Here is a 15,793-nt window from a genome sequence, read left to right on the forward strand (position 1 = left end):
TAATATTTCAGTGAACTTGAAGTGCTGTAAGAGCAAGTAGAAATAAGATCATTTTCACTCTTGCAATGTTATTCTTAAATTCCACAAATGACTCTAACAGGACAGTATTATTTACTTACTGAGATAAAGATGTTTAGCAAATTCTCCAGGGTGGGGAGTTGTGGAATCAGTTTCTGAACCACTTTGCTAAAAGCTTCAAATATTGAATGATCATATATGCTTGTCAGATAAAAGCTGAAAGATGAAACAATATTTCATCACTTTTTACCTTTGACTGAGGAATAGACTGTTCAGGCTATGTCATAATACCAGAATCATGCCTTCTGTATTTACTACACACACATTCTAGCCCCCTTCAGAATTCAAAACAATCTCAGTGAAAAAATGAACATGTCTTAACAAGACGTTCCTGCCCAACTCCCCAAAGCAAGAACTGTACCCATTCTGATCTGCTGACTGGCTGGACTAGGAGGCTTAAAAATGCAGCCGTATATGCCTATATCAGCATCCTTACATTCTGCAAGAGAATCCACACCAGATCATCTTTATACACACCTCTCATGTTAATAACAGTTATATTCTTGATACTGAAGCATCTCATCTTTCCATTTTTCCAATTTGCAAAATGAATGATGCATATACATACTACCCCACAAAGATTAGAGAAATGGCTTTCCTCTGTGAATATTTCTATTTGAATTATTTTCAGAGTACTCCTTTACTTATGATTATGGATACTATCTATAACAATAAACTTCAGCATCGATGAACTTCCTGGATGCAGTTCATGGGTTTTCTCCTATGTGTTTTTCATAGGGGCAAAGAACCTTAGCTTTAACCTTTGGTCCAAAAAAATTTTTTTTAAACCCCACTGCTTTTCCCAGAGATTAGAGCTGGCACATGCAAAGCTTGCTTTTCCCAAATACTACCCCAATGTCTACAGCACACAACAGGGCACCCAGGTAAATGACTGTCCGTGCCAAACCACTCCTGATGGCTCTGGACCCCAGTGATCCCAGATGGGTTTCTCTTCTCACCTGAGGTGAATTTTTTCTAATCCAGCATCTGCAAGGTCATCATTTGCCCTCTGGTGAATATCTCTCTGGGTTTCAATTTTGTGGTCATCTGACAGACCATCCACTTTGTGAATAAACACCTCGAAGTTGATGTCGGTGTTCACTTTGTAGGCCCTGGTCACCGTGAGGTGGAGCCTGGCCAGGGCCTCCATGTAATCGTCCTGGGAACAAAGCACACTCCTGTCAGGGAGGCTGCTTTGCTTGCCTTCCACATACAGTCTTCCCTCCCAGCTTTACTGAGGTATGACTGACAAACGTTGCATGTATTAAGGTGACGGCGTAATGTTTTGGTATCATTGTGTACCCATCTGCACCCATTGTGAAAGGATCCCCCCAGTCAAGCTAATGAACCAATCCATCACCTTACAGGTACCATTTTTTCTCTTCCACATACACTGTTAATCTTATAACACCCCCCCCACCAAAATATTTTGCAAATGCCCAAATAAAAGCTGTTTCATAGAATTCGAGACTGGAAACTTAAGTTTTGTTAACAAAGAAATGAAAAAGAAAGGCCAGAAAAATAGTTATGATTTAGCTTGATGACAGTCACAAAGGTCAGAGCTGCAGTTTTATGCATTGAAAATGACCACACACCATCCAGGACCTTCCCTGGAATACTGTCCCTCCAGGATTCTGAGTCTCTTGGTGAAATGTAACGAACAAGTAGGATGAAAACATCATAGGGATCCCTGGGAAGATGGGGAAGGAGCCAGGAGGAAAAACTTTAAGAACCAACGATCTAGAGCAGAGGTCAGCAAACCATGGCCCTCGGTCCAAACTGGGCCCACCTACTGTTTGTAAGTAAAGTTTTATTGGACCACAGTCACACTCATTTGTTTACACACTGTCTATGGCTGCTTTGAGGGTACAGTGGCAGAGCTGAATGGTTTTCCTCTGTGGAATCTCCTCAGAGACAGCACAGCCTGCAAAGCCTAAAATAATTACCATCTGGCCCTTTTCGGAAAAAGTCTGCTGACCCCTGGTCTAGAGTAATTGCCCCAAATAACACAACACTATTTTTTTCTCCTTCCTACAGATGATACCTATGTAATAATGTAATGAATGCCTGTGTATGCGTCTCTCTGTTTAAGAAATCAAACATTAGACACTGAAGCCTTGCATGTTTCTCCCCATCCTCCCTGCCCATCCCATTACTCTACCCACACCCTCCAGAGGTAACCAGTATCCTGACTTCTGCCTGTATCATCACTTACGTCTTTATACATTACTGCATACCTATGTATCACTAAACAACATACAGAATTCATTTACATTGTTTAAAACTTTACAGAAATATCAACTTGCACGTGGATTACAGTTTGCCTTCTTCACTCACATTATGTCGGTGAGATTCACCTTTGTTGAAGCACATAACTCTAGTACATGATTCCTGTTAACAACTCTATAAAATTCCATCGTATGGACGGTCTAAAATTTATCACTCACTTGCCAGTTGATGAACATTCAGAATGTTTCCAGTTATGTGCTAGTTCAGATGACGATGATAATGTGGACAGTCTCACGCACACATCTCTGTACCTGTTTGCAAGTTTCTTAGGGCTTACCCTGAAAGGAGGCTTGTTGGGTCATAGGAATGAACACCTTGAACTTGACTAGATAATGTGTAAGAGCCCCTGATGCTCCAGACTCTCAACAACACCCAGTGTTGTCAGGTCTCTTCATTACTGCCAATTTGAAGGCTGAGAATAGGTCTTGTTTTTACAGCAAAGAAAGGAAAGGGGGGAATTCCCTAGCGGTCCAGTGGTTAGGACTCTGCGCTTTCACTGCCATGGGCCCGGGTTCAATCCCTGGGAGGAACTAAGATCCTGAAGAAAGGGATCTTCAGGACAGAATTTAAAGGACTCTTCACCGCCCCCTCCCAATTCTGACTCCAAACCTGGACAAATACAGAAAGGCCAATAAAACGGGGGATGTTTTTAGGCATTCTTGTATTCCCCAAATTAAATTAATAAAAATGTATCCCTAGTTTTTAGATAAATCAAAATATTAAAGATACTAATAGGAAACTATGAAGAGAGACAAAGATCAAGCGGAGTTCTCATCCTTTGTACTCTAAAGAGTTGTTTAAAATGAAAAACAAATATTGGACACTGGGATAGCAGATTAAGCATTTTGGAAAAATTCTAGATTAATAATTTGCAGCACTTTTTTAATACCTTACAATATCTCAGATAAAAACTAAAGTCCACATACTGTACAATTCCACATATAGAAATTCTAGAAAAGGCGAACTACTCTGTAGAGAAAGAAAGCACATCTCATCAGCAGTTGCCTAGGGCTGGGGTCTTGGGGGCCGTCTGAGAAAGGACACAAAGAAGATTTCAGGGTGGTGGAAACATTCTGTATCTTGATTGTGAGGTGGTTAGAGGTGTATTTGTCAAACTTGTTGAACTGTGTATTTAAAATGAGTGCAATTTATTGCATGTAAATTACACTTCAAAAAATGTTATTCCTTATGTCTTTAACTGAAGAGAGGAGTTCAGGGCACATGTCTGTGAGCAAAACTGGCCAAAGTCAAGAGTGTTATCACAGTCTCAAAAGATTAGAAAACACTCCTCTAACCTCCCTGCCAAGCATATAAAATGGTCTGATTACCAACAAACTGATGAAGTGGTACAGATCTACAAGGGCTAAAACTGACATGAAAAGAAAGGAAATACTTGATTTATTACGGCAGAGGGATTGTGAATGATTTTTTTTTTCTACTGTTTGTTATTATCTTCTACAACAAATTTAAAAAAGGAAAAATACGCTGCCTGGTTTCTATTCCAAAATTAGATCTAGGAATTAGAGGCAGATCACAATCACCAACGTGGGTCAAGCCGACACTCTAGTTTGGATCCCAGGCACATGTGAAATGGCTCCCGGGGGCCTAGGGTGGCCCTGGAGATGAGGTCCTTTCTGTGGGCCATGCCGGGGGCGCTGGCAGTGTCACACAGGGAGCTCACAGGAAATTACTCTTGATGCTTTCATTCTCTTTTATTTTACAACATTCTGTGAGGACACATTTTCTCCTTGATGTGATGTATTTATCTGGCAATCCTGTGATTGTGAGGAATTCGCAAGCAAAAAATAAAAAAATATGAGGTGTCAGATGAGCATAGCACTGCTTAGAAATGAAGGCAGTGACATTCAAGAGCTGCCGAGACACTTCCCTCAAGTTTGGTTTTGTTTAGTGCTTGCAGTCACATCAAATAAAGATTCCCCCAAATGTGATTTCTATCAGCTGCTTCCAGTAGAAAAGTCTATTAGGCAAATTCTGGAAACTGCTTATTTAACTATTCCTTATTTTTAGTAAATGACAACTCTCAGCAATGTTTTTTTCTACCTTTTAAAAAGTGTAATTTAAAAAGATGTATTTCTCATTCTTATACCTTTGTCCGCCCTACGGCCAAAACAAAACCCAACAAACCAAGAAACAAACTAAAACAAAGAACACATTTACCAACCACAATCGAAGGTCTACTTTTCCTGCTCAGGGAAAAGTAAAACCAAATTACAGTTCCAATTTAAAAATAGGCAAAATAAATACATAAAAAATAAAAAAAATATAAAATAAAAATAGGCAAGTGTGGGAGGGGGAGGGATAAATTAGGAGTTTGGGATTAACATATACACACTACTACGTATAAAATAGATAAACAACAAGGAACTACTGTATAGCACAAGGAATTACACTCAATAGTTGGTAATAACCTATAAGGGAAAGGAATCCGAAAAAGAATATAAGTATATATGTATATATAACTGAATCACTGTGCTGTACACCTGAAACTAACACGATGTTGTAAATCAAATACACTTCAATAAAACAAACCAACCATAGAAAGGGGATCACTTTGAAGCAATAAAAACACCCCAAACAATGAAAAATAAACAGGCAAGTATGCCTATTTAAGCCATATTACAAACACCTGAGGTAGAGGTGCACTGGAAATTCAAATTCCATAAATGTAAATTGCTATGTATGCACAATATTGTACTGAAGGAAGTACTCCGTAAGCCATTGTCTTGAAGTGATGAGTCAGAGTTGGAATCTACTTACCCATGGGTAGGGCTACTACAACTCCACAAGTTCACCATGCAGTCGCTTGGAACTAAAAGGCTGAGTTGAAAATTTCATTTTTATATTAAACAGGCACCTTGTTCCATGAAGGAATTTATGATACTCTCGGACATGAGTAGTCTTGTCCGAGAATGGTTTTCTAAGAGTAGGCTCAGAACCATTATTACTAAGGGTCTTCACAGCCCTTCCTCCCTAACACCACTGGGCTCCTGAAGGGCTGGGAGTGCTTGGCCCTACCTGTCTGATTGCAGGTCCACAGTTGCAGGGAAACGTTGAGACCTGAGCTTAGAGTTGGCTTAGGGCATTCCTGCAGGACTTGTTGCCTTTCATTCCCCCACAGCTACAAAAGAGAGCCCTCAGGAGGGCCTTCGGGCTGGGCCACCCATTGGGGACACTTTCTAAGAGTCCCTGCACATGGAGAGTTTGAAGAACGTCAATGTCAATGTCCCAGTCCTGCTACCTGTGCTCTTTGCTAAGACTGACCTGCCGGAGATGCACCTGTGGTCCTGCTTCCCTTCCCCTCCTCCCCTTAAACCACCAGCTCTGCCCATACTTCACAGGAGAAAGGCCCAGGGTCTTAAAAACCCAGGGTGCCAAAGAGACCATTCAGAAGGCTGGTCTGAATACCAGTGAAGTGAGCAACGCCTGGGTGATAAGTTTCTTCACCAGTCAAGGGGCTCCCAATTCTTTGCTTCCAGCAAAGTTAAAGGAGGACACAGTCAAGATGTCTACTGATAAACTATGAAAAAATCATTTTTTTGTGATAGAAAATTGGGTAATTTAGGGGATATAACTTAGAAGGAGTTAAACAACTGAGTGAATGCTAGAACAAAACTCACCCCATATCCACCTTATGTGAACAAGGTTTCTCAGTACTTACAGCTATACAACCAAAAAAGGTATTGATGCCAAATCCTGTCTTAGTCAAGCATAGATACATGAATTAAGTGGAAAAATATATATATGTATCTCAAATTTTACATTTTGTATTTAGTTACCTATAAAATACATACTAGTCATGCTGCTGTAATTGTGTACTAGTAGCAATTACAATAATATGATTCAGAAGAAAAATGTTCACACTTAGAACTTTATCTTCAAAGGAAATAGTAAACATTTTGAAATGTAGATATATATGTATTTTTGTTATAGAGAACTTATGATCTTTTATACATCTGCCAAGAGTACCAGAGGGGGGGACACATCGTTGGTGTCACTGGCCTGAATGGTGGTCCCCCCCACCCCCCGTCTGTGAGGTTTCCTCTAGAGTTTGCCGAGAGAACACAGTTCCCAAACATCGCATGTTGGTCAGGGCTGTGTGAAGGAAGCCTTTTCCCCTTTGCAAAGCCTGAGAGCCCCAACTGAGAAATGCTAGTCTGGTAAAAAGTCCTATTCCTGACTCTAAAAACCAAACCAAAATGATTGCAAAGGAACTTGTTTACAAGAAGGGGCTGCCTGGGGCAGGGGGCTACAGTCCCACCGTACCCCGAGACTGAACCTTACCTGGGAGTCTATGACAAATATCAGTGCTCCTGTCCCCCGGAAGATCATCTCATAGTCAAAGGTAGGGTCAAAAAAGTCAATCTGCCCTGGGAAGTCCCAAATCTGAAAATTAACAAAGGAGCTGTTGGAAACGTCTTCCCGGCAGATCTTGTTCGTACTTTCCAAGAACAGGGTTTCGTTGGGAGACATTTTATGAAAGACAACTTTCTGGATGGATGACTTGCCACTTCTTCTCAGGCCCATGAGCAGGATCCTCGGCTTCACCTCCGTGCTGAAGGGGTCGCTAAAGTCCAGAACTGGAGAAACCACAAAACAAGAATGAGGGTGAGATGCTGTCATAGCGGTTAATAAGATGAGTTTCACTTCCACCTCAGATGAGATTTATGATCCACAGACAATGCTAGGTTTCCAAATACAGAGAGCGCTAACTCCATCACCCTGCTCATGGAGGGGCCAGCTTTTAGAAAGTGCAAAACCCTGAAAAATGCTGCATCACTGCCTCTCACACAATTTCAGAGGGCCAGAAAACCTGGGATATTCCCCATCACGAGCAGGGACTCTGGAGTGTGAAGCGCAGAGGCTTCCTGGAACAGACTATGGGGGGAGAGAATCCAGTCTTAGCATTCCAGAACAAGGGCCTTCTTTGCCCAGATCATCAGTCTCTGCACTAAAGAGATGCTTGTTTGAGTTACGTGTCAAAGAAACAATTTTGGACTTCATCAAAATTTAAAACTTTTGTGCTTCAAAGGACACTTATGAAAAAAGTGAAGACAACCCAAAGAATGGGAGAAAACATTTGCAAATAATATATGTGATAAGGGTCTAGTATCCAGAATATATAAAGAACTCTTACAATTCAACAATAAAAAGATAAGCCAATAAAAAATGTGTAAAGGATTTAAATAGACATTTCTCCAAAGATACACAAATGGCCAATAACGACATGAAAAGATGCTCGACATCATTAGTCCATAAGGAAATGCATATGAAAACCACAATGAGATGCCACTTCATACCCACTAGGATGGCTAAAATAAAAAAGACAGACAGTAACAAGTGTTGGTGAGAATGTAGAGAAATGGGAACCCTCTTACACTGTTGGTGATAATGTAAAATGGTGTGCTTTGAAAAACAGTTTGGCAGGTCCTCAAAACGTTAAACATTCGAGTCACCACATGACCCAGCAATTCTATTCCTAGGAATAAAGAAATAACATATGTCCAAGCAAAAACTTGTACATGAATGTTCACAGCAGCACAATTCATAATAGCAAAAAGTAGATACAATCCAATGGCCATCAACTGATAAATGGATTAACAAAATGTTGTATATTCATATAATGGAATATTATTCAGCCATTGAAAAGGAATGAAGTACTGATTCATGCCACAACATGGATGAACATCAAAAATGTTACGCTAGGGCTTCCCTAGCGTAGTGGCGCTGTGATTGACAGTCCACCTGCCGATGCAGGGAACACTGGTTCATGCCCCAATCAGGGAAGATCCCACATGCCGCGGAGCGGCTGGGCCTGTGAGCCATGGCCGCTGAGCCTGCGTGTCCAGAGCCTGTGCTCCGCAACGGGAGAGGCCACAACAGTAAGAGGCCCGCGTACCTCAAAAAAAAAAAAAAGTTACACTAAATGAAAGAAGACAGACACAAAAGGTCACATATTGTTTGATTCCATTTACATAAAATGTTCACAATAGACAAGTCCATAAAGACAGAAAGTACTTAGTGGTTGCCAGGGGCTAGAGGGAGGGGGAAATGGGAAGTGACTCTTAATGGGTATGTGTTTTCTTGGGGGTGATAAAAATGTTCTGGAATTAAGGCTTCATGACTGACCCAAAAAAATAAGTAAAGAAAAATAAAAGACCCAGTATGAAACTTGGAGAAAGATAAAGAAAAGAAACCAACATTTTAAGAAAAAAAGGCAGAATATAGGAAAATAAATATACATATATTATTTTTCTACATTTCTTTTTTGTTTCCTTCTGAGCTACACCTCATTATGTCTTTCTCAGACCCTGGTCCTGATCTAAGCACAATCCAATACAGACTGGAAAGTAATCCTTTATTTCCCTATTGCAACTAAGAATTTTTCCCGAAGTTCTACAATTATCTAAAACACAGGTTATTACCTGATAGAATCTTAGGAAATTTCATTTACTATATATAATATTTTGATGTTTCACTTTGCAACAGTTGCAGGGAAATACATAAATTTCAGGTAAAACAGTAAATGAATAAAGAAAAGGTAAGTAGCTGTAGATGTGCACAGACATTATTCCACTATAGGCAACATTTTACTCCCATCCTACCCACACACACTTTTCCCAGTCAACTTAACCCAATTCAACAAATTGCAGATGATATGCCCTAGACAGAGTGATGTGTTGCAGTACTGTCATTACAAGTCAAAAGCAAAAGCAGGACATGAACTGAAAAAGAAAACAGGACTTCCAGTTGCAAAACTATCAAACTAAGAACATGTCACAGTCTCCCCTTCCCATACTGAATCCCTAAGCACAATAGAAAAGGTATGAACAATAAATAAATAGATGAACAAATAAACACGGATAGCTGAGCTTGAGACCAAAGAGAAAACTCAAAATTGACAAATTACTGAGAAATCCCTAAGAAACACAAAGATCAGATTGAAGGGGGAACCTGCAGCCCTTGATTATGAATGGTAGGGTTCTGCTGGAAAAGGTAGAACTGGAAGCTCAAAGAGGAAAGGACATGAAAACAACCAACAGGGTTGTTATTTGGAGAATCATAGTGAGAAGAGCCAAGCAGATAAACTCTGCACCTACATACACACTAGACTACACACTAGACTATCTTCCAAGTGGAAGCAGTGAATGTAGGAGTGTAGGTATGAGAGGGAGGGCAGTGCCCTAGAGGCACTGATGCCCAGAAGGAACAGGAGGCACCCACAGTACCCCCTCCAAGTACTCTGACCTTCCCTCTCACTGCAATGTGTGTGGAGTTCAAGAGGTGGAAGCAGCACCATCCTCCCTCTAGACATTTCCTCAAATGACAAATATTTGAGGTAAGACAAGATTATAGAAGAGAATACAGACTCAACAAATGGAAGAATGTATACCTGAAGAAGCAGAGTTACACAGGAGTCAGAGTAAACTTTCAAGTATAATTAAAGTACTCAGAGATCAGAGAAAATATGGCATTCATGAAACAAGAACAGACAGTTTCAGAATAAGAGCAGTTATGAAAACGGCCTTATGGATCTTAGAAATAAAAACACAACTGTTGGGCAGCGAGGATATATGGATTGAAAAGCAGAATAAACACAGATGATAAGATAAATAAATTTTATCATCAATATAAAAATAAATAAATAAATAAATTTATTTTTTTAAAAAAGGATGCACTCCTGGAAGAAAATACACTCAAATATAGTGGAATGCAACAAGCAATGGAAGACAAATTTTACTGAAACCTATTGATTTGAAATACGTATTGATAATTTTTTTTTTTGGCTGCATTGCGTCTTCATTGCTGCACACAGACTTTCTCTAGTTGCAGCGAGCAGGGGCTAATCTTTGTTGTGGTGTGTGGGCTTCTCATTGCAGTGGCTTCTCTTGTTGCGGAGCACAGGCTCTAGGCATGTGAGCTTCAGTAGTTGTGGCACACGGGCTCAGTAGTCGTGGCTTGCGGGCTCTAGAGCACAGGCTCAGTAGTTGTGCTGCACGGGCTTCGTTGCTCTGCAGCATGCAGGATCTTCCCAGACCAGGGATCGAACCCATGTCCCCTGCATTGGCAGGTGGATTCTTAACCACTGAGCAATGCAGCAAGCCCCTGATTTTAAATTTTTGAATAAAAATCAGAAACTAAAATTCCAGACAATGTAGACATGGGAGATTGGTGAGGGAGAGGTAGGCAAAAGGTAAGTACAAGAATGCTATGGTCCTTGTTAGAAAAGCCCAGTTATGTATCAATTTTTTAAAATATAAGGATAAGCACCTCAAACTAGTAGAAAATATAAAATAGGCGTACCACATTTAATTATGTACAACTACAAAAAAATTTAAGTGCATATAAATGTCTTTATTTCTTCCCAATTTATACTGCTGAATGTGGATGCAGATTGTAACTTCTCTTCAGCAGGGTCTGCAAGTCTCTATGTGGCATGATCATTGACACTGGTGCCCTGGATGTTGGATCTTCTCCTCCTGGGAGGGTGGGGAGGTGATGGAGACCACTGCGGAAAGAGGAGGGAGTGTGTATGTGTGTTTACATACATAGAGTGGCTGGGAAGTGAAATACACATACAGCTATATCATACACACACAGCTCGAATCATGAGCCACCAAATGTAAACAGCTGGGAAATAGTGAGTCAGATCAGCAAGAGTACCATCAACTCTGTAGAGATCCCTTACACCCATGCAGATGCATTTTGTCATATTTAACTAGCATGTACAGAAATATACTGTGTGCCAGGGACCTCACTAGACATAGACATCTCTACAAACTTTACCCACGCAATGAGGAGGTACAAGTCTGCTTTACGCCTGAGGAACTTGGGGGAAGGAACCTGCCCAAGGACGCAGGACAGGTATGTGCTAGAGCCCTTACCCAGGGCCTTAGCCACCAATCAGCTGGCACTGTACTAAAACCGCAACAAAGACAAAAGAAGAGACCAGAAAATATCAGAGTGCGTTATGCATAACAAGAGAAAATACTGCTAGTGAAACTCTTTTACATTTACTTATACGTAGGTGGGTGCTGGTTCCCAATATAAACGTATTTTTTATTGTGGACTCACAGTCAAAAATGTTGGTAGGCCACTGCTGTTGAATAGGGGAGGTGTCTTAAATCAGAAAAGCCTACTGGCAAAAAAAATCTTCCCTCTAATTCTCTCTCACTCTCTCAAATATCTCTGCTTCTGAAACCCTGTGGGGTTTCTCAGAGGATCTCCTTCCACTCGAGGAGTGGTTGCAGGGAGCTTCCATCACAAAAGGAAACACCCCAGCCTCCGGACCTCCTGCAGAGGGCTGCCTTATCCCACCCCGCCATGACATTTCCCTGAGTATCACGCGCTTGCTCGAGCTTGATAAGAACCACCTGAGAAAAACGAAAGCGTTAAAGAGGATGAAGGATGGGAGCTCCTTTGAAAGGGGCAATAAAAGGGCTAGTACTTTATTATTTTTTTAAAGGAAAATCAGAAAGGAACTACAGGAGAATCTGGGACTAGACATGGGACCCCAACGAGGGCTCTTTTAAAAGTGTCCGCGCGGGGGTTTGGAGGAAGTTGCCAGAGAGAGGTGAAATTTACAAGAGGGCAGTTTGTTCCTGTTTCATAAAGGTTCCCTGAACGTCTGCCAAGTGTTCTTTCCGTTCGACAGGGCTGAGCCAGAGGCTGCAGACACAAAGAAAAGCTTCATTCCTTAGCGATTAGGGGGGAAAACAGACAAGAATAACAGACAAGAATCATCTAGGTGTTATGGGTTCACGGAGAAGGTTCTCTGGAGAAATAGCATCTGAGTCTTAAAATGAGAGGAGGCATAAAGGAGATGAATGAGGGAAAGGTCGTGCCAGGAAGAGATGTGGCCTTCCTGGAGTTTAGGGAACATAGTTTAAAGACAAGAAAAGCCTGCACACTCTCCAGCGGCTTCCCACAGCATTTAGAATAAAATCCAAATACCTTCTTAGCCCAAAAGGCCCTAAGTGGGCTACCCTCTCATCCCATGCCTGGTTCATCCTCCCCACCATGTCCCTACCCTGCAGCCACACTGGCCTTCTGCTTCCTCACCTCAGGGCCTAGACTCGCTCCTCCCTCCTCCCTCCTCCCTCCGACTCCCTCCTCCCTCTGTCCAGCAGGCTTTCCCCGAGCCTCCCCTGGCTCCTCCTCCCACTCAGCCCAGGGGCAATTTTACCTCCTCTCGCTTCAATGGGGTCCCATCACTTCCTCATATCCCTGTCTTCTTCATAGTTCTTCACTATACAAAATTATCATTTTACTTTATATTATCTTTGTTTACTTGTTTATTGCCTCTCTCACATATACACAGGCAAAATACATTGTAGCATGTGGTGTGAACCCAATAAATATCATTGAATAAATTAACTGATAGAGAGATAACAGGCTAGCTCATGAATGAGATGCAAGTTTGGATTTTACTCTGCAAGCCATGAGGAAATCACTAAGGATTTTAAGGGGAGACTAACATGATCAGGAAGCTCACTCCAGAAACAGACTTCCTTAGAGGGGGTCAGTGTGCAGACAGCAATAAGCCACTATGGAATAAAAATTTTTTTGAGCTAAAGGCACTGGAGTTCCTGAAGTCCCTTATTTGCCTAAAGCCGACCCTCCCAAAAGAACCCAGTTGCCAAAAATGTCCTCCCCAGGAGCAACTCTCACGTTCTCTTCTTGGAGACTGAGAGAAGTCAGCCCTACACCCAGACAGACACTGTCACCAAACTATCATTATCTCCCACCTTTTCTCCTATGGGACCATTTATCTTTCCAGTGATTTGTTTTTCCTTAAGTGCCCCTTCCCGCATTCCCTTTGAAGTCATTTTTTTTCTCCCAGAAATGCCCCTCTACCCCTCCTCCTCCTCTGTTAAAATGGTATATAAGCCCCAAATTCTAACCGCCTCCTTAAGTCAAATTTTTTGTGAACTCTCATGCATTAGTACTTAATTAAACCTACTTTTCTCTTGTTCATATCCTTTGTCAGTTTAATTTGCAGGACTCCAAGACGAACCTAAGAGTTTTTCCTCCCTGACAATAATTAGGTTGTTCTAGAAACACAAATGAGAAGCATGTGGAAATGGGTAGATGGAATGGATTCATGAGAAGCTCAAATCCACTCAGTAGTACTTTGTGATCCTCTGAACACAGGGGACAAAGGAGAAAGAAACCCCAAGTTCCCGACCTGGAAGATCAAGTGAATAAGGACCTGTTCGTGAAGTTCATAAAGGCAAACAGGCTGAACACGGATTTGAAGCTGTTGAGTCTGGGGTGCCTGTCGGCCTTGGCTCAGGTGAGGAACAGATCTGGGACCTCAGAAGGCAATATGAATACGAAGCTGCAGGCAGGTTTGAAGCGGCAGCGCAGTTTGCTGAGGCAGTCCGTGCCCCATTGGTCCTTTTTTCCCCTGATCTTGTTGGCTGAGGGTGAGGGCACGCTGGAGAGGTTTTGGACTCGTCCACCAAGAAATGGCTCAAACCAACCCACTCCAACCGCTTATCAGCAGCAGTTACCATTTACTAAGCACCTGCATAGCACACAGTATCATCTCTAATCCCCAAATTGATAACATTTATCCTTCACAGATGTGAAAACTGAGGCCTTGCTGTTTACCACGATAAACACTCAATAGATGTTCACTGGTTGGCATGATTAAATGAAACTGATTGAGCAGAATGTGAAGCTAAATTAGCTGAAGCTTTAAAAAGAAACTCCACCCCTGACTTTGGCCCAGCCCAGCATGTAGGTATCAAGAGGATAAGCTTTATGCCCAGGTGAAGTTTATCCACTGTGGTCAGGACACTGAACACACCTTACCTATATCTTCCACTGGATCCTGTTCGTACCCCAATTTCCCAGATAGCTCAGCTTTGTAACTAGACTGCCAGGAAACCCAGGGAAACTCAGTCACCCAAGGAGCAGGATTATGGCGAGGGGTTACTTAACTGAGCCACTGTCAGCCTTTAACACCTGCAGGCTAATGACTTAACCCAGAAATGGCAGAGCCCTGTCAAAAACGACAGAAGGAAGGGAGAGAGATGGATCAGTGACTTGGGGACAGGGCTGCCTGGGGGCCACACCTGACTGATCTGTGGGCTGGGAACGTTCACAACAAAGAAGGAAACAGAAATCAGGAAAATGGGAACTGAAGTTCTGACAGGCTTGGCCCTGGCTTCCTGGGGAGAACAAGGTATTGTCTGAAATGCATTTCATAAATTCTGATGTATCAGACAATTGAGAGCTATTATAATTTAGGAAAGTTCTCCAAGAGATGATGCCTTTGAACAGACCCCAAACTGGAAAATAAAACAAAAATTTAACAAAAGAATTAAGATACTGTGGTAGCAAATGGAATGGTTGAAAAAGTACTGTGTTAGTGCCAGACTGGGGCTCAAATCCCAGCTTGGCCACTTACCAGCTGTGTAAATGCCCACACATGTCCCAGAGGCCCATGAGCCTTTATTTCCTCATCTATCAGGCTCTGTCGGCGTGTACACACACACACACACACACACACACACACACACACACACACACACACCCCTGTGTGTACACACACACACACACACACACACACACACACACCCTGCTTCTTTTTTTCTTTTTTTCCCCAGCCCAAGCCTAGGTAACCAGAAAGTCTTTTTTGGAATGTGACCACAGGGAGAGGCTCACTCAGCCTTAAGGGAAAGTTAGAATGTCTTTGCTATTAGTATTCTGTGGGGTCCACAAAGGCTTAAGGTTCCACATACTTACGGTTTTAGGAAGAGGCCTCTGGTTTGGTTCTATTTGCATCATTATCTGTAGCCCTTTACATTTCTGATCAATGGAACTACTTAAACATTCAAGAGCCAGGAGTCCAGTAAGAAATTCCAACCCAAGTGGCAATATATGAATACTAATACTGTTAATAAGAGAATATGCAAAAGTCATGAAGATTCATTGTCCGTTTGATTAGCAAACTACTTAGTAAGGAAAATTTAATGCAATCAGAACATTTTCAAAGGCACAAAGGTTTATGAAGGTGATTTTTATTTATATGTGAAGACCCAATCTTTCTCTATGAAATCCTCTCACATCACACTGGCAGGTAACTAAAAAACATGATTCTATATGTGAATATTTCCTTTACATAAGCATCCAATAACATTTCTGGGAATTCCCCAGCAGTCCAGTGGTTAGGACTCAGCACTTTCACTGCTGTGGCCCAGGTTCAATCCCTGGTCTGAGAACTAAGATCCCATAAGATGTGTGGCACAGCCAAAAAAAACACGTTTCTAATGTGTTCTGATTTACCAATTCTTCTGCAAGAAGGGAAAAGTGTTCTTGTGAGCTTTTTTTTTTTTTTTTTTCCTCCAAACGATCACTCTGAGTGTGATCAAGGTTGGTTTTATGTCGTCCTCGATTT

At 41.7% G+C, this 15,793-nt stretch overlaps 1 protein-coding gene across 3 annotated transcripts in view; it reads right to left on the reverse strand.

Moving 5' to 3' along the window:
* The window catches only part of RRAGD (Ras related GTP binding D), a 39,837-nt gene that overhangs the window by 17,733 nt on the left and 6,311 nt on the right, over positions 1–15,793 (reverse strand). For all 3 annotated transcript variants that reach the window (XM_067011465.1, XM_059083245.2, XM_067011464.1), the window contains exons 2-4: positions 6,670–6,965; positions 1,038–1,237; positions 120–234 (exon numbers count right to left, since the gene is read on the reverse strand). In XM_067011465.1, the coding sequence (XP_066867566.1) occupies positions 120–234; positions 1,038–1,237; positions 6,670–6,912 (558 nt within the window). In that variant the 5' untranslated portion in view covers positions 6,913–6,965. The remainder of the gene's footprint in view (positions 1–119; positions 235–1,037; positions 1,238–6,669; positions 6,966–15,793) is intronic.

The sequence above is a fragment of the Kogia breviceps genome, chromosome 13, assembly GCF_026419965.1.
Source record: "Kogia breviceps isolate mKogBre1 chromosome 13, mKogBre1 haplotype 1, whole genome shotgun sequence".
NCBI lineage: Eukaryota > Metazoa > Chordata > Mammalia > Artiodactyla > Physeteridae > Kogia > Kogia breviceps.